Source organism: Pelodiscus sinensis, chromosome 2 (assembly GCF_049634645.1).
Source record: "Pelodiscus sinensis isolate JC-2024 chromosome 2, ASM4963464v1, whole genome shotgun sequence".
Lineage (NCBI taxonomy): Eukaryota > Metazoa > Chordata > Testudines > Trionychidae > Pelodiscus > Pelodiscus sinensis.
Window position 1 is genome coordinate 69,818,708 of NC_134712.1, and position 24,375 is coordinate 69,843,082.

General features: G+C 41.7%; 1 protein-coding gene across 1 annotated transcript in view; it reads left to right on the plus strand.

Moving 5' to 3' along the window:
* The window catches only part of PRKDC (protein kinase, DNA-activated, catalytic subunit), a 195,881-nt gene that overhangs the window by 39,386 nt on the left and 132,120 nt on the right, over positions 1-24,375 (plus strand). Inside the window, exons 20-29 of the mRNA XM_006112163.3 lie at positions 458-577; positions 987-1,146; positions 2,054-2,160; positions 6,413-6,503; positions 7,726-7,889; positions 8,748-8,900; positions 12,528-12,635; positions 14,938-15,164; positions 15,896-15,990; positions 23,900-23,999. Of these exons, the coding sequence (XP_006112225.2) occupies positions 458-577; positions 987-1,146; positions 2,054-2,160; positions 6,413-6,503; positions 7,726-7,889; positions 8,748-8,900; positions 12,528-12,635; positions 14,938-15,164; positions 15,896-15,990; positions 23,900-23,999 (1,325 nt within the window). The remainder of the gene's footprint in view (positions 1-457; positions 578-986; positions 1,147-2,053; positions 2,161-6,412; positions 6,504-7,725; positions 7,890-8,747; positions 8,901-12,527; positions 12,636-14,937; positions 15,165-15,895; positions 15,991-23,899; positions 24,000-24,375) is intronic.

The window sequence follows — 24,375 nt, forward strand, 5'->3', positions numbered from 1 at the left end:
CATCCTATTACTATTGATAGCATTATAGTGCTGCTGACTTTTTTGTAATATGGGCCTTGATTTAAAAAAAACAAAACACTTCAAACATGTCTACATGGCCCCTTATTAGAACTGCATTCTTAATTTACTTGTTCAACTGAAATCAGACCAAAACCATGAAATCTCACAAAACCTTCTCTTTCAGTAGAGTTTAAAAGTCTTGGTTGATTTTTACCTACAATACCAACTTCTTAAGTATACTTTTTACCCTCAAGATATTTTCTGAGTTCCTATGGATTTCTGTTATTACTCATTATATTCTTCACTAATTAAGAGTCATGTGTTCTATAAATTATGTAGCAAGATACCAAATGAATACAGATATACAGCCAACAATTTCAAGATACTTTATTTTTATTTACCAACTAAACAAACAATTTGCTCAATTATTATTGTTTGTTACACTTCTGAATTTTAGGTAACAGCAAAAATGAAACAATACAAAGATGAATTGTTAGCATCATGTCTGACCTTTGTACTCGCCTTACCACATGACATCATCATGCTTGATATCAAAGCTTACATTCCTGCATTACAGGTGGGTCAGCTAACAGTTTGTTGGCTTTTGTATTTATAAACACTTGAAAAATTCTCTAATTTTACAATTTTTTTGATAGGCTGGTAACAAATCTTTCACTTTTGAGGTAGCATCACGGTTGACAAAGGATGAACAAGTCGTCTTATATGTGAAAGCTGGTGAATTTGTATAGCTACAACATGTTATGTTTGCAGCTCCACTTGAAGGCCCTGATCATGCAAAGGAATTGTGATGTTGTAATGTAGTAAAATAAATGTTTGATACATTAGAATGTCAGTTGTTGGGAAACTAAAGACATAAAAGGGCATTATCATTTATAGTAGTGCTATAATTTTACTCTTAAAGAAAAAGATTTTATCTTAGTACCTGATTCCAAAATATTTAATAATTGTGTTGATTTCATATGTAGAATGCATTTAAGCTTGGCCTCAGCTATACCCCAATAGCTAATGAAGGGCTGGATACCCTGGAAGACTGGTCAGCTCACATTCCCAAACATATAATTCAGCCTTACTACAAGGATGTCCTTCCTCTCTTTGATGGCTATTTGAAAAACACTGCATCAGTGGGTAAGTAGTATTAATAAAGGGATAGTATAGGAATATAGAATTGAGGCCGTTTGAAAGCTTTATTTGCAAGCATAATTAATAATATAAAATTCAGTAGAGCCTGAAAGTTACCGGTATACGATACTTGCAGCATATTGTAGAAACTCTTGCATGTATACTATTAAGAGATTCTTCTACAATCAAAAATTGTGCCTTTTTTAAAAACTGAGAGGCATCAGTAATTTCCTGCAAGTAGAATTCCAACAATAGCAAATGGTATCAATTTAATGTGCCATTTTTTGAATTATTTTCAGCCAATAGCTAACAGGACAATAACTATTGTATTATTCCTAGTCTAGTATATAGTGGTAAGTATTGTGATCTTGGTGGGAGTTCAGTGCACTCATGAGTGGGCCATAACCTCAGTTATCTGGTTTTCACTTCCAGCTATAATAATTGGCTTTTTCAGTGTTCACAGCCCAGGAAAAAGGCCCATATTGGATGGTGAAATTTTACCTTTACTAAAATCCCCATTAATTGTTGTGTAATAATAATTTGAAAAATGTAAATAGTAAATGAAAAATTAGGAGAGCCTTTTCATGGCCAATGCTGTGCAAATCTGGAAATAGCTTTGTGGGGATTTCTATTATTAGGAAATGGCTATTGACATCACTCTGCATTTCACAAGTGCAAGCAAGCTCATTTACACTCCCAGTGCTTGATGACAACAGTCCCATTGTCTCTTCTCTGGTGTTGGGTTTCCTTGGAGTGGGCTTAAAGTTGTTTCCGTAACATGAAGAGTTTTCCCATTTTTGATAGTTGAAAGGAAACTTAATTTTTGCAAAATCACTCTTAAGAGAATAGATTCCATAAGGTTTGTGGGTGGATTAGTATTGTACAGCATTAATAAGTGCTTTTTATTGATCAGATGAGTCCCAGAATAATTGGGAAGTGATGAAGCTTTCTCGTGCAGCCCAGAAAGGATTTAACAAAGTTGTGATACAACGTCTGAAAAAAGCAAAGACCCTTTCATTGGTAAACCCTTCTCTTTCTTTATTGAAACCATGAAACATTAACACAACTGTTTTACTCCTATTTTAAAACCCAAAGGCTGTATCTACATTGGCAAGATTTTGCGCAAAAGCGATGGCTTTTGTGCAAAATCTTGCTGCCTGACTACACTGGCCGCGAGTACAGGCAGTCCCCGGGTTACGTACAAGATAGGGACTGTAGGTTTGTTCTTAAGTTGAATCTGTATGTAAGTCGGAACTGGCATACAGATTCAGCCGCTGCTGAAACTGACCGCCAGTTCCGACTTACATACAGAATCAACTTAAGAACCCCAAGCGTCCCCAAGTCAGCTGCTGCTGAAACTGATCAGCAGCTGATTCCAGGAAGCCCGGGGCAGAAGCCTCGGGCTTCCTGTAGTCAGCGCTGGTCAGTTTCAGCAGCAGCTGACTTGGGGACGCCTGGGGTAGAGTAGCTGGGGTGCTGCTGGGTTGCTCCAGTAGCACCGCTCCTCGGCTCTACTGGACCTCCCCAGCAGCACCCCATCTGCTCTGCCCCAGGCGTCCTGATTCAGCCGCTGCTGAAACTGACCAGCAGCGGCTGAATCAGGACGCTTGGGGCAAAGCAGCTGGGGTGCTTCCGGGTTGGTCCAGTAGCGCCCAGAGCGGCGCTGCGGGACCAACCAGCAGCGCCCCAGCTGCTCTGCCACAGGCGTCTGGAGAAAAGCCTAGTCTGCTGGGGGGGGGGGGGTACTAGCTGCGCCCCCCCCCCCACCCCAGCAGACCAGGAAGACGCGGGCGGCGGACCGAGACGCACGGCGGTCCCGCCTCCTGGGTCCTACACGGCTTTGCTCCCAGTCTCCCTGGTCTGCTGGAGACCAGCAGACCAGGGAGATGGGGAGCAAAGCCTCTGAGGACGCCAGCAGCAGGACAGCCGTGGGGCGTCTGGGCTGTCCCGCTGCCGGCTTCCCCCGAGGCTTTGCAAAGCCTTGGGGAAGCTGGCAGCGGAGCAGCCCAGGCGCGCCTGGGCCGCCTTGCTGCCCGAGCCCCCCCGCGGCTTTGCAAAGCCTCGGGGAAGCCGGCAGCGGAGCAGCCCAGGCGCGCCTGGGCTGCCTTGCAGCCCGAGCCCCCCCGGCTTCCCCGAGGCTTTGCAAAGCTGCGGGAGGGCTCGGGCAGCGAGGCAGCCCAGGCGTGCCTGGGCTGCTCCGCTGCCTGAGCCCCTCCGTGGCTTTGCTCCGCGGCTTCCTGGTCTGCAGACCAGGGAGACGCGGAGAAAGCACCGGAGTACACGGGCGGCAGGACCGCGAGGTCCCGCAGTCCGTGTCCTCCGGGGCGAGCCCCGTTCGTAACTGTGGATCCGACTTAAGTCGGATCCGCGTAAGTCGGGGACTGCCTGTATTTGCACAAGTACACTGATGTTGTAATGTACAAAATCAGTGTTTCTTGCACAAACACTCTGATGCTCCCGCTCAGGGATAAGCCCTCTTGTGCAAGTATTCTTGCACAAGAGGCCAGTGTAGACAGGCAATGTTAGTTTCTTGTGCAAGAAAGCCCAATGGCTAAAATGGCCATCAGAGCTTTTCTTGCACAAGAGAGCGTCTACACTGGCACGGATGCTTTTGCGCAAAAGCACATCTCTTGCGCAAATACTTTTAATGGAAAAACTCTTCCATTAAAAGTATTTGAGCAAAATCTTGCCAGTGTAGATGTAGCCAAAGGGTATTGTACCCTTTCAGAAGTAAATGTGAAAATAGACTGTGTATATTTTAAATCAGAGTGCATAATTATTTGCTGGCAGTTAACGTATATAATCATTAATTCTCTCTTTTTTTCTCTGTGGTTTTTCATGTATTTTTTCTGGTCTATGAGTCCTGACTGAAATGCTGAATAAACTGATGTTTGTCAAATGCCTTCCAATATAGGCTTGTAAATAGGGCCCTGTGTATCCCTTGATTGTGAAAGTCACTTCTTGCCACAGAATTGGGCTCAAGAATTCAAGCTTTAATTTACTTTTTTAAATTATGTTTCTGGCTTGTAAAATTGCAGAGTAAATCTTCTTCCTAAATTTGTGACAACCAAGAACAATTGTACTGAGAGATGAGGTATTAACTCTGAAACATAAACACTTATCTCAATGAGGTATTAACTCTGAAACATAAACACAATAAGCTGTAGCATATCAAAAATGTGCAACAGTATGAAATAGTTGAAATTGAATATTATGTGCATATTGCAATGGTTAATTGATTGTGGCATTAAACTTTATATGTATTTTTTTTAAAAAAAAAAACCCAAACTACTTTAGAATTTGCATAACATCCACCAGACTGTTGATAGTATATCCAGTTTGCTGCAGAATATGTGGGGCCTAAATTTACTAGGAGTCAGGTGGGCAGGCATTCCATCTCAGTCCCTGCTTGCGCTGGGTTGGGGACCAAACCCTGCTGTGGCTCTGCAATTTAAAACACAGTGGCTGTGTCTAGACTGCATCTCTTTTCCGTAAAAGGGATGCAAATTAGACACATCGCAATTGCAAATGAAGCAGGGATTTAAATCCCCCCGCTTCATTTGCATAAACATGGCTGATGCTTTTTTCCGGCTCGGAGCTTTGCTGGAAAAAAGCGCCATTCTAGACGCGGATCTTTCGGAAAATAAACCCTTTTCCGAAAGATCCCTTATTTCTCTTAAAATAAGGAATAAGGGATCTTTCGGAAAAGGGTTTATTTTCCGAAAGATCCGCGTCTAGAATGGCGCTTTTTTCCCGCAAAGCTCCGAGCCGGAAAAAAGCGGCAGCCATGTTTATGCAAATGAAGCGGGCGGGATTTAAATCCCCGCTTCATTTGCAATTGCGATGTGTTTAATTTGCATCCCTTTTACGGAAAAGGGATGCAGCCTAGACACAGCCAGTAGGAACCATGGGGCAGGCTGTCCAGCTTCTACTGCCTTTTAAATTGCAGTGCTGAAGCGCGGTTTGGTCCCGGCACAAGCTGGGACTGAGTAGGACTACCTGTCCAGCCAATATCAGCCCCTGTCTGTCCCTGTCCACGAGAACAGCCTCCTCTGTCCGTCCCCTCCCCCTCGCTGCCTCTCATAGGGGTGGGAGCAGAGACTGTGCTGGGGGGGGGGGGGGGACTGGCTTTTAAGCCGGCTTCTGCTCCTCCCCCCCCTTGCTGCCTCTGATATAGAGGCTGCAAACGGGAGAATGTGAGTAGTCGACTTGACTACTCTCTTACATCCCTATTCTGGACTGGTACACAAGCCACACTAAAATCAGAATTTGGTTTTACAGTTGTTTGAATGGTACTTTTGTGGAAATGTTTATTTTGTATCCTATCCAATACTTAATTAAAACTCATAAAAGTCAGGCATATCACTCATCCAACCCTGAGGTGTCTCTTTCATTTCAGAAAACACTGGCATATTTTAATATGTGTGAAAATGAATTTTGTGTAATTTAATATCTAAACTACCTGTAAGGACACTGTTTTAAGTTTGTAAACAGTAACAAATCCTATTTGTATATAGATTTGCATATGCAATGCTGTAACCGTGTCAGTCATAGGGCATTAGCGAGATAAGGTGTATGAGCTAATACCTTTTATTATTCTTTGTCACTTGAAAGCTTGTCTCTCTCATTAACAGAAGTTGGTTCAAGAAAAGGTAGTCTCTCATCCACCTGGTTTTCCTATTCATGTAGACTGTTATTTCTATGAAATCAAGTGATTTATGAACAAAGGCAGCTAGTTTAAAATGTAAATGAATTCATATCAGTGTTGGCTTTTGGATATTCAGCACTTCTGAAGGTCAAGTATATGCCTAAATATGGATTTAGGAGCCTAACTTTAAGCTCCTTTTTTTTAAAAAGAATCTTAAATATTTTGATTGTGTGAAATGCTGCACCCAGGAATGCATTTTGTAGGCATGTGATATTTTTGTGCAGAATGGGAATAAATGTGTTACAAAATTATTTTTCACTTCCTGCAGAATTGCCACTGAAGTGTCACAAAATATGGTGACTGTTTTGATGCCTTCAGGATAAATCTAGCTGGGTAGAGGAACTACATATGGAGCCAGATAAAATATATGCATAATGTTTTCCAATCCTTCTATCCTTCTTATTGAGTCAGGAGTTCCCTTTCTTTTGACTGTTTTAACTTTGTGGACAGGAATTTACTAATTAAGACCCTAATCCTGTATCTACTTACATTTGTAAAGTGACACACATACACATGAATATCCTCCCCATCTTCACTTTTTTAATGATATTGTGAATTATCCAGGAAGAAGATCTATCCTTGGAAGCTGTAAGAACTAGAGTGGTACAGCTTCTTGGATCTTTGGGAGGGCAAATCAATCGAAATTTAGTTACAGGTGAGCATCCAAAAATATTAAACATTTGTATGCACTCTCTTATTTACAAATGACTTCGTTACCCTTTTATGAAATAAGGTGGCCTTACCAAATAAAAACCTGGTAGGTTGGTTCCATTTTGTTAAGCTTTTCAGCTCACAAAAACAAGGGAAAACCTATTGTAGAACACCTAAGGATATGTCTGCACTGCAGCTGGGGTGCAGTTCCAGGCTTGAATAGACATACCTGCACTGTCTCTGCTAAAAGTAGCATGCTAAAAATAGCAGTCTGGTCTCAGCAGTACAGGTGATAGCTTGGGCTAACCATCAGAGTATGTTTCTAGGACCTCTGTCAGGATTGTACGAGGTGGACAGCTTGAGGCACCATAGCCACAAGTACTATTTTTAGTACATTAGCTTGAGCAGAGCTAGAGTACTGATGTCTGTCTGAGCTGGACATTATGCCTCACAGCTGCAATGTAGGTGTATCCAAAAAGGTTACTTAGACCCAAATCATGAAAAGTCTTACACATATGCTTAACTTTACACATAAGGGTGACCTCTTTGATGATTGTTAATGGAAAATGGTGAAATATACTGTACAAAGGGCAGTTGGAGTCCATTAACTAACCTGAGGAGTGGAAGGAGTAAATGGAAGGGGGCAAAAACTATAACTTCTCTTTTAGTTGTAGATGTTTTTGACCATATCGTATAACTCAATACATGTGTTTTAGATCCTATGTTCACCAATGAGTCCTGTTTGAAATGAGTGAGTCTCTGTGCGTCTCCAGGGGTCTGCTTGCCCGGATCTATTTGTAGAATCTTAATTCTAAGCATTGCTTGTAACAGTAGAAGACCAAAAAAAAATCATATTCTACTTTTCGAGTGAAGTGTTCTGAAACAGTCATGCTGTAATATGTTCCAAGTTTAGAAGCTACTCTGCCATTGTCTCTGTTGGAGCTGAATAGTAGTATTGTCTTGTGAAAAGTTGACAGCAATTATCCTTTCTCCAAGGGACAGTTCCACTGTTTTGCTGTGAAAGTGAGACCATCATTCTTCTGACAAGTACTTTGATTTGCTAGATACTGCGGTGCACTCTTTGTTTGAAGTTGGAGGGATTAGCCAAACAAATCTATCAAAATGCCTGAAAACCTCAGTGCTTTATGATTAGTGTTTGATTTTATTATTATTTGGTTAGTTCCATAGTGTAATGCTTATTTTTGTTTTGCTCTCTAATATACTAGCTGCTTCTGCAGAAGAGATGATGAAGAAGTTTGTGTCCTGGGACACTGAGAAGAGTCTGAGCTTTGCTGTACCCTTTGCAGACATGAAGCCAGTCATCTATTTGGATTTGTTCTTGCCTCGTGTGACTGAATTAGCTCTATCTGCTAGCGACAGGCAGACTAAAGTATTGCTATTTTTGTGTTCACTATTAAATAATTGTCAGCTAATGCTTGTAAAAGATCCGCTTCCTTTCTGAAGACTTTTGCTTTTGATTAAATCCGAGACTGTCACATGGTTCCTTGATGTGGCTCTATAATCAGGTTTATCTCTAAACTACAAACTAAAAAGTTATAGTACATAGACCCTGTAAACTTTTCTGTACAGTCATGTGCTTCTTTGGTTAGAATTGTAGTGAAAACGAGGGTTTAGAGAGAGCTGTGTGGGGTTTTTTTTGTTTTGTTTTTTGTTTTTTGGTGTTGTCAGGCCTTCTTCCCTGGCATAGTATACAAGCTTGCATTTTCCCTCTTCATTAGCCCCAGGGCAGGAAAGTTAATAAGCACATGGTTCAGTTCTTCACTGCACTGGGATCATGTTTTCTAAAGAAAGATGGAGCCATAGGGATCCAGCAGTGCTTAACTATGAATGGTTTTCATTAATGTTATTTCTTCAATTCATAGAGTCCAAGGCCAGAGGGACCATTGTGATCAATTAATCTGGCCTGTTTAACTCAGGCCATAGAACTTCCCCTTAAATAATTCCTAGAATGTATCTTTTGCAAAAATATCCACCTCTTCCTCAATTGTACACAATGAAACGGAAGGCAATAATGTACTATGTAAAACTGGATTAGCGTCTGAATTACTTTGTGAGCAGAATATTGACATACTTCTTAGTGCAATATTTGTTGCTAGTATGAGGGTACGGTATGGATCAAAACCAATTAATTAGCATTTATTAGTGTTAAGAATTTCCCCTGCTCCAATTCTGTTCTTTTGCAAGTATTGATGCATAACAGAAAAGAATGATCAAACCTTTATTGCAGATTGCAGCATGTGAGCTCTTGCATAGCATAGTTATGTACATGTTGGGAAAAGCATCTCAAATGCCAGATGGACACTCAGGTTCTCCACCCATGTATCAGCTGTATAAACGAATGTTTCCTGTATTACTTCGGCTTGCCTGCGATGTAGACCAGGTAAATATATTTTTATGCCTCCTACTGAAACTCACACTTAGTACTGTTATATCTTAGAAAATTCCCTTTTAGCTTGGTTAAAAGTATTTAAATTTTGGAATACATTTATTATGTGATACAAAATAGTAGGATGCTTACTAGGGATGTTAAAATGGATGTAATTGGCTAACAGTGTAACTGCTGAAAATTTTCAGCAGTTACGCGGTTATATGTGCGATTGCAGCCAGCTCTCTGGGAGCCAGTGTGTGCTGGGAAATCAGTTTTTAAGCCAGCTCCTGCATGCACCAGCTGCTGCCCCACGCTGTATGCTGCCTCTGATATAGAGGCAGCAGCACAGGGTGGCAGGCAGCTCCTCAGGAGCTGGTGCACAATGGGAACTGGCTTTTAAGCCAGCTCCCTGTGAGTATTGGCTCCTGCCTGCCTCTCTGCTCCCAGGAAGCTTGACTGGGAGCTGTGTGTAATTGTTAAACTCATGCTTATCCCGTTTAAATGGCTATACTCTTACCTCCCTAGCACTTACTGCTGCTTTCTTTAAAATAAATACTTTTGTGTACTGAGATCCTTAACTCCAAAACTTCTGCAGTTGAAGACGGAAGTGTAGAAAAGTCTAGTGATGGATTGCAATCCAGATTAACTGACAAGAGTATCATTAAAGGAACAATCTTCTATGATTTATTTTAAGAGTTTTCCAAAGTATGAGTTCTTGATTTCTATAGCAAAATAAGTAAATTTTGCAAAAAGAGAATTGATCATTCCAAACACACAGTTAATGTGCAGCTGCCATGCTCCTGAAAAAAATACGAGGCACAACTTGTTATATTTGGTATACAGGAGTGATATACATAATTCTGTGGGATTCTATAACTAGAACCCTACAAATCCATGGATAGCTGCTTTATATCTGCTGATATCCACATTTGCAGATATAAATGTAGATATCTGCAGCTCATTTTTGCAGATGTGGATACCTCAGTCTCAAAGTATATTAACCGTTGCCTCTGTTATAGGAAGAGATTATCCTAATTTTACAGCTGGGGAAGTTGAGTCACAGAGAGAGATTAAAATAACTGAACATACAAGGTTTTTTGAATTTTGAAACTTTTCATACTGTAAGTTGTACCTCCCTTAACTGGGACTCCCTGGTCCGGCAACATCCATGGTCCAGCATGAACCATGGATGTTCCTGGACCACAGAGCCCAGGAACGGAGAGGTCTAGTGGCAGGGCAGGATCGCAGTAGGGGGTACCGGGAACCTATTGTGTGTTGCAGGTGGGAACAGAGAGCACAGTGGGGAATTCTGGCCTCAGCAGTGGCTGTGGAGTTCTGGCCCCAGCAGCAGCCAGGGAACTCTGTCCCCAGTTGCGGCACTCTAGCCCTGGCTGCAGAGCCCTGCTCCTGTGCATAGCCCTGGTTGTGGAGCCAGGTAGCTGCTGTGTTCTGCCCCAGCTGTGCAACTTCTGCTGTGGCGCTCCCCCCCAGCAGCAGCGGGCCTGGTGGCATCTAGAAAGCCCCAGAGGGCTGGGGCAGCAGCGGGAGCAGGCTAGAATCCTAGCCTTGTGACACCACAGGCCAGGAGGGAAGGGAACTTCTCTGGATCAGCCCCTTGTTCAGGATCAGTCAGGTCCCAAAGGTGCTAGACCAGCGAGGTCCAACACATGTAAAGGAATTTTGTCTTCAAACTCACCAGCAGAGTTTATCTCTTCCAGTGCACCAAAATAAATAGATTAGCCATCAGGTCTAATTGCTGGTGTAAATGTGGGTACAGCTTCGCTGAAGACATTGGTGTTGTGCCCAATTGTAGCAGAGTAAGTCTGAAATAGGTGTGCATGAGATTAAGTGGTTTTAACACATGAAAGTTTAAACCTAAATATATTTGTTAGTCTTTTAGGTGCCACAAGACTCCTTGTTGTTTTGGCAGGTACAGACTAACACAGCAACCCCTCTCAGACCTGTCATATTTTGTAAAGGATAAACTTAAACAACAACAAATAGTCTGGTAGCCCTTTAAAGACTGACTAAAAATGTGTAGATGGTATCATGAGCTTTTGTGGGCGCAGCCCACTTAAGATCTGAAGAAGTGGGCTGTGCCCATGAAAGCTCATGATACCATCTACACGTTTTGTTAGTCTTTGAAGTGATGCCAGACTATTTGTTGTTGTTTAAGTTTATCCTGTACAGACTCACTCGACTACCCCTCTGAATATTTTGTAAAGTTGACCTTCAAGTAAGAATGTAAAAATCCAGTATGTTAAATAGTAAAGGTAAAAAAAATGCAATAAAATACAAAATGGAGTATGGTTTAAAAAACAAACTGCTATACCAACCTGCTTCCCGTTCAAAGGCTGGTGGTAACACCAGTAGAGTTCCAGGTGTCCGGTTTTGAACCGGACAGTCCAGTATTTGATCTTTCTATTCGGGAAATAAATTGAGAAAATAAAAATTAGAAAATAAAAATGTCCGGTATTTGCTAAGTAAGATGTAATGTAGATTGTGATGTAATGTCAAGTGTGTCCAGTATTTTTGTTGAAACCATCTGGCAACCCTAAGCACCAATGTCAGCCAGAAGGTTGTGATGTGTGACTTCACTGTGTGTGTGAGATTGATGATCTTTTGGTTTTGACATCCGAAAAGAGAAAACAGAGTCAAGATAATCGTTTCTTAAAGTGTGAGGCAGTTGGAGGTGTGCTGCAGAGAGAACAGAATTCAAAATGGCCACCCTTAAAGGGAGAAGCCTCCTTTCCCCCTGTCCTCCCCCCCCCCCAACAGCTTTTCCCTGCGGGCTTTTTTTTCCCTCCTCACCAAAAATATCCTTGATGTTCCCCATAAAAAAAAAATTGCGTGGTATTCCTTGGTCTTAAACAGTTTAAAAAACACTAGTCAAGACGATTGCAAGTCAACTGCTGCTTTTATCCTTGTTGTTAAATATGTGGATCTCTACTTATGAAGATATTGGCTTTTCACTCATTCACTTTACAGCAGGGGTGTCCAAACTTTTTTCAAAGAGGGCCAGATTTGATGAAGTAAACATGCGTGAGGGCCGACCATTTTGCCTGACATTCTTTGAACCATTAACATTAAATGCAAATTAACTAGTTTATGCAAAGTTTATTGCAAACGGCATACTTTTCATTTCGTCACATGGATGACAAATCTAAACAGGTGTTAAATCACTCTGCCTTTCATATCTGAAGGCCAGATGAAAAAAAATCCAGGAAGCTGAAATATATGTCAGGAACATTGTAAAGTACATTACATATTATTGGTAATAAAGGTTGTCTGTCAACTTTTAAGTTCAAAAAATATGAACAGGAACATAACACCAAGTATATATGTTGTGTCCAAATATATTTATAACTGATTTAGACCAACTGACATTAACTGAGATTTTACAATGTATTCATCTCAATACATATGGATTCGTTGGGGGCCATAAAAGATAGATATTGCCAAATTACCTGTGGGGCCGTATTAAACCAGAACACGGGCCGCAATTGGCCCGCGGGCCGGACTTTGGACATGCCTGCTTTACAGACTTCTCTTTTTTAAAATGCTGTGTTCTCATTTCACAATGAAAACAAATTACAGTAAAAATACATATTTTAACGTGGGGGCTTTTCATCTCTTCAGGTAACAAGACAGTTGTATGAGTCCCTAATAATGGAATTGATTCACTGGTTCACCAATAACAAAAAATTTGAAAGTCAGGACACAGTGTCATTGCTGGAAGCTATTCTGGTAAGTAGTTGTTTTTTCGTTTTATCATTGTTATGATTATTATCAGGGCTCTACAAACTGTGGTGAGAGCTACTCGCTAGCCCCGCACTGCGCATGTGCCAGACCGGCACTGCACATGCACGCAGCGCCGGTGAATGGGGTGCACGGAGCAACCGGATTAAATCTACCCGCTACGGGCGAGTAGAAACAGCGGTTTGTCGAGCCCTGATTATTATTATTATTATTATTATTATTATTTATTATTATTGTGTGATGTCTTTTAAAAAGTAAAGTCTGGTCTGTTAAAGGAGCTTTTAACAACAAATTTACACATTTTATAGACCTTCCTTTTATATAAAGAAGAAATCCAATTTCTTTCTTTCTTAAATGTGGCCTGTGATTTGTTATTACTTACTTTTATGTTGGGCTTTATACTCCTGTCAATCCTTCATTTTTTTTATTTTCACTTGATAATGTCTAAATAAATCAGGTACTTAAAAATTAGCAAGCATATTGTTAATCTTGGAAAGATCCTAGCTATCCTTTTTATAGTCATTGTGTACAAGTACTAAAATACTTTTTGTTTAATAGCCTGTTTGAAAATTTTCTGCAACTGTTATTCAGGCATAAGTTTAACTTCTTTTTGCATCATATGGATCTAGTAAAAGAGTGATTTTCAAATATTTTTCTCATGATCCAGTTGAAGAAAATTGTTGATGCCTACGACTCAAAACAATTTGAATAGTGTGTGGATTCCAGGTGTGGCTGAGGTTGACATTTTTGGGCTGCAGGAGGGGACTCGGGCTTTGGAGTGTGCGCGACAGGGCTTACCTTGTGTGGTAGGAGGGGCTTACCTTGAGAGGCTACAGATTAGCAGTGCAGGAGGGATGCTAAGACAGTCTTCCTGCCTGTCCTGGCACTGCAGAACATGCTGAGCCGTAGAAGCAGCCAGTGCAGGTTTCCAGCCAATGGGAGTGCAGAGCTAGAGCTCAAGGCAGGGCAGTGTGCAGAATTCTATGCACTCCCTCCTCCTCCCCTCCCCACACTTCCTCTTCGCTAGGAGCCGGGATTGCTGCTGGATGCTTCTGGGGCGCAGCGCAGTCTGCCATGCCAGGACATGCAGATGGCACAGCTCACCGATCCTCATGCAGCCACAAGACCCAGTGCCTAACATTTCATGACCCAGTATTGGGTTATGACCCCTAATTTGAAAGCCACTGCATTAAAGTTATCACAGTAGTCAGGTAAATGGAATTTTTAAACAAAAAACTTTTGTCCCATTTCTTGGGCATTCAGCTGAAATAGGTGTGTTTAAAAATTTTTTTTTTTTAAAAAAAAACCCCACCCTACCTAGAGTGAAATAGACTGGTTAAATATCCTTTTTCCACTCCACTCCTAAGATACACTTCATTAATATTGTGGTGTCATTGTACTAGTTCTCCAGTTGCTCAGAAATGTCTGGGGGAAAATGGGTAGACAAGACCCTGAATTTCAAATGCAAAGCACAATCAGAAAAAAACCGTAGTTATTTTTACACAAAAACACATAATTCCAGCTGCCTTTATATATGTAAAGATATACAAAGGGGACCAACTTTCCTTCCCTTTGTAGATCTGTGAAGTATTGTCTTAATAGGAAGTTAGTTTTTGGACTAGGTAAAGGGTATTATGACTTGTATAAGGAATTCTACGTTTCATCTAAAAGCTTACTTACCTGCACTGATTTTTTTTTCTCTTCATTGCCACATATGCACACCTTTTATTTTAGCCATTTGTAGTGTGATTTTTTCTTTATCTTTATTCTTATGTTTATGTCCATAGGAGTAATATATATTTAACACTTATATGTGTGGCAGGAGGGGCTCAAAGTCCTTCACAAACACTAATTGAATAGATCTTATTTCCCCTATGAGATAACTATGATAAATAAACTTGCCCATTATTAAGCATGCTTGTAACAGCAAATCTAGAACCTTGTTCTAGATAAGAACCTGGAAAAATTAGATTATCAAATACCTGTCACCATAGTATCTAACCACTTATTAATAAATAAAACTTAATATAAGTCAGTCTAACAAGTGGCATAGATTTTCCCCTTTACTCTGAAAGCTAGCCATTCATTCTGTCCAGCTCTTTGCCTTACACATTAAATTATGCTGTCCTTCTCATATTGCGGAGGTTGACTCCTTTCATCTAAGTACTGAAGTTAAAATAGTTTATAATGCGGAGGGAGAAATCTACTTTAGGATGAAATAGTAAACCACAGGAACTCTAGCCTTGATGCTTGTATTTGTTGTAATGAAACCATCTGCTGTTCATTTCAGGATGGAATAGTGGATCCTGTTGACAGCTCTTTGAGGGACTTCAGTGGTCAGTGTGTTAGAGAATTTATGAAATGGTCCATTAAACAGACAACGCCACAACAGCAGGAGAAAAGTCCGGTGAACACCAAATCACTGTTCAAGCGACTGTACAGCCTTGCTCTTCATCCAAATGCTTTGAAGAGGCTGGGAGCAGCACTTGCTTTTAATAACATCTATAGAGAATTTAGGTGAGCTGAAAACTTGAACAGTAGCTAAACTGGACTAAAATAAACAAGGTGAATATATTAGAGGAGAGAGACATTCTGAGAGAACCTAGGTTTTATCCGCTGATGTTGGTTGATGCTGACTACAGGAAATCACATTATGATGACCCGAGTTGTAACCCCCCCTCCCCCGCCCCGTACTTATGACATTTTTGTAAGTGCAGAAGGGGCCGAAAACCCCTGACTTATGTCCTTGGCCCACATTTACAACGGTACACGGTGCCTATTGTAACTGCAGGTTTAAGTTACGACGCCTCCAACTTGCAATGCTTCCCCAGGAACCGATCGTGTCACAATTTGGGGGCCACTTGTATTAATATGTAAAGAAGCTGTATCACAGCTTGTTAAGACTATGTTCTCTGAAAGAAATTCACTTTACCCACAGAGAACCTATATGTGGGTTCTCTCTGGGGTGGAGAGCTGAGGCAGTGAATTTCCATTCCATGGCCAGATAAGAATGATAAGGTATTAGTCTTTAAATAACACTTTTATTGATCGCTAATGTTTCTCTTTTGGTGTGGTGATGGTCTAAAATATTTTTGCAGTCTGTGTTAAGCAGCATAGGATATGTCTTCCATGTCAGTTTGAAATGTGACACTACTTTGTTTAACTTTTTCTAAATTTCATATATGAGCTTCACATTCATTTGCTTATTCATGCTTCTTAGCATATTTACTATGTCCTTTGTTTTACAGGGAAGAAAATTCTCTGGTAGAGCAGTTTGTGTTTGAAGCATTGGTTGTATATTTGGAAAGTCTGGCCTTGACTCATACAGATGAGAAGTCACTAGGTGAGATGAAACTGATGTATTGAGAAATGGAGTGAATAAGCCATCCTTTCTCTGATATCCTTGTAGATTGTTTCATTAGCAATCTTTGGTAAACCAAACCATGACATTGAAGCTGTTGGTAAATAACAGTGCAATTTCCTTTATACTTGAAAATCAATTCTTTTCCATTCTCAGCGCACCTCATTAAATTGGGTTTCTGATTTACTGGCGTTTCTGTGCCAGTTTCTTAAATGTGTGGGATTTTTATATCTATATTTGAAATAAATTAAGTTTTGACAAATGTTTTACAACAGAGCTTCAAAAAGCATCTGAATGATGCTTCTGACCTATACATCTTAATCCCACAGTTATACAAAGTGAAAATGGAGCCCAATGGTTTTTAGAGTTTAAAGGCATGTGTAACAAATGTGGGGCTCAAAAAAACACATATTTCTGCATTGTTAGAGGGCTTCACCTCCTTAGCAGCACCTTCAGCTGCTAGTCCTATGATGTTCTCATTCCTAGCGCCAAATGGAATTGTATGAAGAATTCATGACTCATTCCCAACATTAAATAACAACCTATATAATTATATTTCCTTGTATTTTTTCCTAGTAATTCTTTGTCATCTACTAATAGTTAAAAAGTAAAACCAAAACCTTGAGCTTACAAACGTTTTCTTTCTAACAAACAGTATTTTGGGAGTGATACTTTTAATGGGATTGTTCATAAGGAAAAGAATGAGCTTCTTTGTTGTGTGAGTTGGGTCATACATGCCAAAGAAATGATCACTAAATGATGATTTCCACAGGAGGTAGGAAAGAAGTTTTTGTGGCAGCTGTCTACAAGTTAGGATATGTAGTAAATGGGGTTTTATAATAGATATAATATATCTGGACTTGAGTAAAGCTTTTGATGCTGTCCTGTATGACATTCTCATAAGTGAACTTAGGAAATGTGGCCTAAATGAAATAATTGTAAGGTGGCTGCCCAGCTGTTTGAGAGAACATTCTCAGAGTAGTTGTCAATGGTTTGCTGTCACGCTGGGAGAACGTATCCAGTGGAATCCTGCAGAGTTATGTTTTGATCTTGTACTGTCTAACATTGTCATTGACATTGAGAGTATGCTTAAAATTTGAGTGACACCAAGCTGGGAAGGGTTACAAACACCTGGGAAAACAGGATTGGAATTCAACCCAAACTTGACAAATGGGAGAATTGGTGTGTAATAAATACGATGAAATTTAATAAACAAGCATGAAGTGCTAAGCTTTGGGAGGAAATATAAAATATGCAAATATAAAATGGGGACTAATGAGCTAGGTTGCAGTACTGTGGAAAATGATCAGGGGTTTGTAGTGCAATCCAAATGGAATATGACTCAACAGAGGTATGGTGTTCTGAAAAAGATATAGTAATTGTGGGATATATTAACAGGAGTGTTGTATATGAGAGAGAGATATTTATTTCACTATATTTGGCATTGGTGAATCCTCTGCTGGAGTGCTGTGTCCAATTTTGGGCACCACATTTTTGAGAAAAGTTAACAAATTGGAGAGAGTCCAGAGGGGAGCAACAAATGTAAAGTTTTAGAAAACATGACCTGTGAGGAAAAGTATAAAGAATTGAGCATGTTTCCAGTCCTGGTGGAATTCTGCACCACTTTGTAATGCAGAATTTGTGCAGAATTAATATTCTGCATACAATTTCCTTTTCCCTGCAGAATTGGTGCTGCAGATCTGTTGACTACCAGTGGGGGCTGGTGGACCCAGAGGAGCCCAGCTTCCCAGCTCACAAACAAAAGACAGTGCTTGGGGGAGGGGATAGGATTGGGAGTTCCCAGCAACTGCATTTGCTAGCACACCCTAAGGGAAAGAGGTAGCGTGCAGAAAATGCCATATAGCCCAGGACCCAGTATGAGAGACTGTTTCTCCATCTGGATCCCTGAGCTTTGAGGGGAGGAGGTGGAAGTGTCTGCTGGGCTAGAAGGGCCCTGTTGCTGGACTGCATGTGTCTGGGCTGGGATAGAAGGGCACAGCTGGGTTATGAAGAGAGACACTGGCCGGGAGACTGGGTTTGTGAGGGAGCAGAGGGGAAGAGAGGGAAGGGGAAGATCCAGGTGCCTGGGCCCATGGCTGGACTCTGGGTAGAGGGCAGAGAAGCAGGAACTAAGCTGTCATAGTGGTTTATTTACTACTCCTGGGGTATTTTTTGTCTGCATGTTACAGATATAGTTGTTGATAGGTATTTTGAAATAAATTACCAAAATAATTGACGCTGGTGCGATTACACTGTTTATTTTGACAAATAAATATAAAGAATTTTGCAGAATTTTAAAATACTGTACACATAATTTTTAGATACAGAATTCCTCTAGGAGTAATATTTAGTCTAGAGAAGGAACGGCTGAGTAGGACAAAAAGTAGTCAATTTAGTTTTCATCAAAGGAGATTTATGTTGGACATTAGGAAAGATTTTCAAACTGTAAGGATAGTAACACTGGAACAGGTTACTTCAGGAAGCTGTGGAATCTCCATTCTTTGAGGTTTCTAAATATAGACTAGATAAACAGCTGTCAGGAATGGTCTAGGTATAATTAATCCTGTCACAGGAGGGAGTATGCATGGACTAGACCTAGATGACCTCTTGAGATCCCTTTCGGTCCTGTGTTTCTATGATTCTCAACTGTTTCACAGGCTTGCTTTGTGACCTTGGGCAAATTATCATAGAAATGTAAAGCCTGATTATTACTACATATGATCCTGAATGTCAACCATGATAGAAATACACATTTCTGCAGCCTAGTTTCTACCACAGTTCTGTTATGTTTGGGCTGCTCTCTTTCTCTCTCTAGTTTCTTGTAGGTGGTTTGAACTCATAGCACTGCTCATGCTAGCCATGCTCCTTTCTGTTGCTTGCTGTCAAATCTTCTGCATCTGCGGCAGCAGTTTATTTTACTTTTGGTTTATTTTACTTTTTTGTTCTTTCAGTTTTAGTTATTCAGACATTATGGACAGTGTCAAGCAGTTTTCTCTTCTAAGTCTCCTCTCCTTTCTGGTCCAGGTCTGAGCAGCATGATGGTCACAGCCACTTGAAGCTCTCACTGCAGTGTTTCCAAGCTGAGCTCCTCTGTCCTCTTTCAGGCAGAGCAAATGCATAACCAGCGGTATAAATCCAAAAGGATCCAATGTAAGGCAACTTTCCCAGGTTCAGCTGAAAATGAACTATCCTCAGCTGATCCTTCTCACCTGGTTGACCCCAATATTGCTAGGGGATGGGGCGCTAAGGCAGGCAAGTTGAGTTCCCCAGATTCTCTAAGGCATATTGAGTCCCTCACCTTTGCTAAGCAGCTGCAATTTCACATCAAAAAAGCCTAACAGAGCAGAACAGGGGGAACTTCTAAGGCTGAGCAGGGCTTAATCTAGCTGGTGCAGGAGGTGAGTCCTGGGGCAACAAAGAACTATAAAGATAAGACTCTTGTGGGGCTATTGGCTTCCTTACAAGTCTTAAAATGCATCTTAAGCACTTTGGCGAGAGAAGCAGGGTTCCTATCCAGCCCCCCTCTTTTCCTATTCAAGTGTGAGTACTCTGATAATGAGGTTCTACTTAGGGAATGGAATCCTGAAGAGGAGAGTTCCAAGTGAGAAATTTCTAGAGGGCTCGGGGATCTACAGCAAGTCATAAAAGGACTTACTCTGGCAACAGTCATGTTGATCTATAAAGTACATCACAAAACCTTAAGAGAATGTAAAGGTAATGGAAAAACTCCAAAAAATATCTAAAGGTACTCAGCCTCTGAAAAAGACCTCTTGCCTTCCACTGAGGTACATTCTTTGTACGAGCTAAGGCACTGAAGAACAGAGGCTACCCTGACTCAACATTGTACATGGCAACAGAAATTGTAGCTGATGCATCAGTGGATGCAGTGAGATTTTCTGCTACACTTTGATATCCAGCTCAGCAGCCAGGAGTTCACAGATGGCTGTGACCCTGGAAAGTAGATGCACTTCACACAAGTCCTGTGCTCAAAGTTCATAAGGCCACTCCTCTCTGGAGAAGAGTTAGTTAAGATAGTGGTACAAAATGTTGCAAAATCTAAGTAATCCCTTCTCCCTCTACTGCATGCTCTCAGAAGAGATACAAACTTGCTTTCAGGCAGACACACTCCTTTTGTTCCTGCTCCTCTCAGAAATATCAGAAAGGCATGATTGGGATCAGAAACAGTCCAAACCAATGTTGAGTGATTGTTATTATTTGTCCTATAATCCTGGATGCCTCTCAGTGCTTTCCTGCTATGTGTCACAGAATGTCTGTGTGCTAAACAGCCCTGGTTCAACAGCTGTGACTCCAGCAAACTCTCTGCTGTCCCACTGTCTCTTCCACCAACCGTGGTTACAACCAGCAAGGTGACCCCAACATACTTCCAATCCCAAATTTTTCTAAAACTTGGAAAATTATATGCTCTTTCCTTGTGTGCTCTTTCCTAAAACTGTCCAGCCCTCTCCTGGACAATTAAGAGAAGTGTTAGGATCTGTTAAGTGAGGTGAGTATACTCTTCCCTTTAAACACTGCATTAAATTGACTTACAGTAAAAATAAGACCTATTTATTAACAATAGGATGTAGTTTAAGTGATGGCGAGTAAAAGGAATAAATTTAGAATGGGTTACAAGAAAATAAATATGCAGATACACACGTAAAGGTCTAAAACAGTGGTCTCCAGCCTTTTTGATACCAGGGACCAACAAACCCATTCACAAACTTTTGCTGGACCAGTAAGATTTTGTTCGCCTATTCAGGATGCAAATGATGAACATGTAAATAAAACTTTTATGGTCTGCCAAAAGCCCAGTGCCAGCCCTAGCCTCTAGAGCCCTCCACCCCTCATCTACCACTCAGCACCAGCCACTGATCCTAGAGTCCTGTGCACGCAACTCCCCCCCATGCCAGCTTTCCATCCCCAGTGCCAGCCCCCCACCAGATCCCTCAGTACCAGCCTCCTCTTTCCAGAGCCCCACTGCACACAACCCCCCAGAACCTCTCCCAGTGACAGCCCCCAATATTAGCCTTGTCCCCAGAGCCCCCCAGTGCCAGCCCTGCCCCCATAGCTCTGCACTGCTGCCTGCATCCCAATGGCTCTGGGGACCAGGGCTGGGGAGCACCGCCCAGTGCTTCCCTTCCTGCGATGGCTGTTGGGAAGGCATGTCCTGCCCTGCCTCTCAGCTAACCAGCGTTGGGCAGGGGAAGGATCTTCTCTGTGCAGGGAGCTCTTCTGCAGCCAGGTGGGAGGGCTGCACAGAGTAGCTGCGTGGCTTTCCCGCCGTGCAGGGAAGTACTCTTCTGTGGTCGGGAGTAGACCCTGGCCCTGCCCCATGCTGTTGGCTGAGAGGCAGGGCAGGACACGCCTTTCTCAGCAGCCGTGGTGAGAGCGGTGACCCCAGCCCTGGTCCCCAGAGCCACTGCAGCCCTACAGCCGGAGGTCTGCAGCCAGGCAGCCAGAGGTCTGCAGCCAGGCAGCCAGAGGTCTGTGGCTCGGTGGTTAGGAACCGCTGGTCTAAAACATAATTTAATAAGGTACATTGTTTGCCTCAGAAGGTTTTTCACTTGTATTGCATTTCCAGAGACTACTATCAGAGTACATAAGGCGAACTGTAACTCAGTGTCTTAAGCTACCAGTCCTTTTGGTCTCGTGCACTCTCAGGGCAAGGTCATACATGAAGTTTCCCCATGATAACGTTTCCTGGATGCATGACAGATCACGTGCTGGTTCCCAATCAGGTATTCAGTTTCTAACACAGTGGACAGTCTCAGGGAATGCAAGGGCCTCCCTCCATATGACTTCCAGTTCCTTTGGTTGTTGCAACCAATGCCGTTCTGAAGTATTGGAATGTATTTGGGACACAAAACCACACAAGGGATCTGGAACCCAGGGAAAAGTGACCACATCAGTTTCCTGGAGATCAAACTGGTGAAACTAGCACTACAAACATGCTGGAGACCCAAGAGGGGAATCACGTGCTGGTACAGTCAGGCAACTACTACAGTCAGATACATAATCAAGGATTATGTAAGCCCAGTGCTATGTAGAGAAGTGAGGGAAGTAATGAGATGGGCAGAAACAGACCCAAGTCCATAGTAATAGGTAGTCTGTCACAGATGGCCACAAAATTTGCTATATGCATTCCTACTCTTCCAACTCTTAGGGAAAGTGATCTGAAAGATAAAGCTGGAACTGGCAAAGGTAATAATGCTTATCCCAACTGGCCGTGGGGACCACTGTTTTCTAATTTGATAGAGCTGAGAGTGGAACCACAATGACTACTACTGCCTTAAAACAAGACATCTTTTTCCAAGATCACTTTCTCCTTCCAGGCCCAGGTTGGCTATTGAAGGAGGACTGTTAACAAAACTCCATCTGTCCTTCCAAGTCATCAAGACATTTCTATTATTTAGGAGAGCCTGTGTCTGGACCTAGTTCAGCATTTGATGCCTGGGACATAGTGTTAAAAACACAAAAGATTCAGGGATTCTGGTTATTTTGGACTTCCTCCAAGAGGGTGTGGATAAAGGTCTTTGACCCAGTTCCATGCCATACCAAGTATCACCCATTTGTTGTTTTCTATATTCAGGGTCTTTGGGCTCCTTGGCAGAGAACCTCCATGTATCCAGGACTCTCAGAGCAGTCAAACTGGTCAGGCCAGTGTTCAGTTGAGTCTTTCCAAAATGGGACCCACTACTGGTGCTTAAAAGCCTTACCTTTTAATGCATTTGAATCTCAGACTTGAATAGTGGCATTCTACCACTGATTCAAGATCTTTTATCTGGTCACCATTACATCTGCTTAGTGAGTGTCAGAACTGGCAGCGAACCTTACTGCATTTTCAATTATGACAGAGTAGTAACGGGAACTATGGAATCATTTTTTCCCAAAGTGAACATCCTATTCCATATATAAGAACAGATTATTAATCGCTCATTCTGTCCAAGACCACTGCACCCTCTTGAGAAACTATGACATATCTGAGACATCAGAAGAGCACTGAAGATGTATATGAAGTATACAGAATTCATCCCAAGTAGCCAAGGACTGCGTTTCCAAGCTATGTATTGCCAGATGGATCAGACTGCATTCTTGGTGACTACAAGGCATCTGGTCTCCCTTTTGTGGAAGGAATCCAAGGCATTCTCCATGAGATCATGGTTAGCTTCATGGTCCAAATGGGCAAGGGCTTTCACCTCAGATATGGAGAGTGAGTAGCTGGTCTTTTGGCCAATACTTTTTCATACACTGTATATAAGGTGCACTTTCTTTAGTCTGTAGAGGTTGTCTCCTGAACAAAAGTACAGCAAGTGATGGTCCAATAATAGTATTGTCTGTTGAGCAGCTTTCAATAAGGGGGATTCCCTTCCTATCTCATTCTGTTTTACCTTTTTCCTCCCTGCTTCTGTTCACTGCTTGCTGTTTCCCAGATGTAACAGAATTGTGTGAGACGCTGGGCTTCAGAATGGAAAATTTCTAACGCTGTAATTATGTGTCTGCTACCAGCATCTCCCACAATTCTACACACCCTGGATGGCTTCACTCAAGGGTCAGCTTTTCATTTAGATCATTACCATATGGGCTGTATGCTTTCTATAAATGGTTATTGAGTTGGCATTGAAGTTATTGTTACTAATAGCTTTCCATGAGTTTTATGCAGCTTTGAAATGACACATACAGCAGCAAGTGAGGAAAGGGGGCATGACCAGCATGAGAAGTGCTGTAACTTTAAATTATCTCCAGAAATTGCAGAATGGTGGGAAGCATCCCAGGCATAATAGAATTGTGAGAGATGCAGAAAGGAAGGTATTGAGTAAGGAATTATTTGATAACTGGACCCCACTATTGGCACTTATTCATAGGTGAGCATTTCCCTTCTCTTTGATAATAGGTACAGTTCAACAATGTTGTGATGCCATTGATCATCTGAAGCGCATAATTAAGCACAAAGCATCGTCCCTAAATAAGGCAGAAAAACGACGGATACCACGGTTAGTTTGAATTTTTGCTTTTCCAAATATTACATCAATAGTTTCTTACAAATGGCTTTTGTAAAAATTTAGGGTGGTAAGTGGAGTTTAGACACATGATTCCCATTAATGTGTAACTGTATTGCCACGTGCTGAAAGCTTTCTCCTGAGATGTCCCTTGAACTGACTAGAATAGCATGATGGATCGTGGTTTGAGACTCAAGAGCTATCTTTGATTCTTGAAACAGCTCATTCAGCTCCATAGGGAGATGGGTACGAGACTGTCATACAGTTCCCCTCTGGAAACTCTGTGACCATCTCAGGGGAAGTGTTGATTAGCCTCAAGAAGGAGTTGTATCCAGCACTTTCTAGGCAAAAATATGAGTCAGAGAGAGCA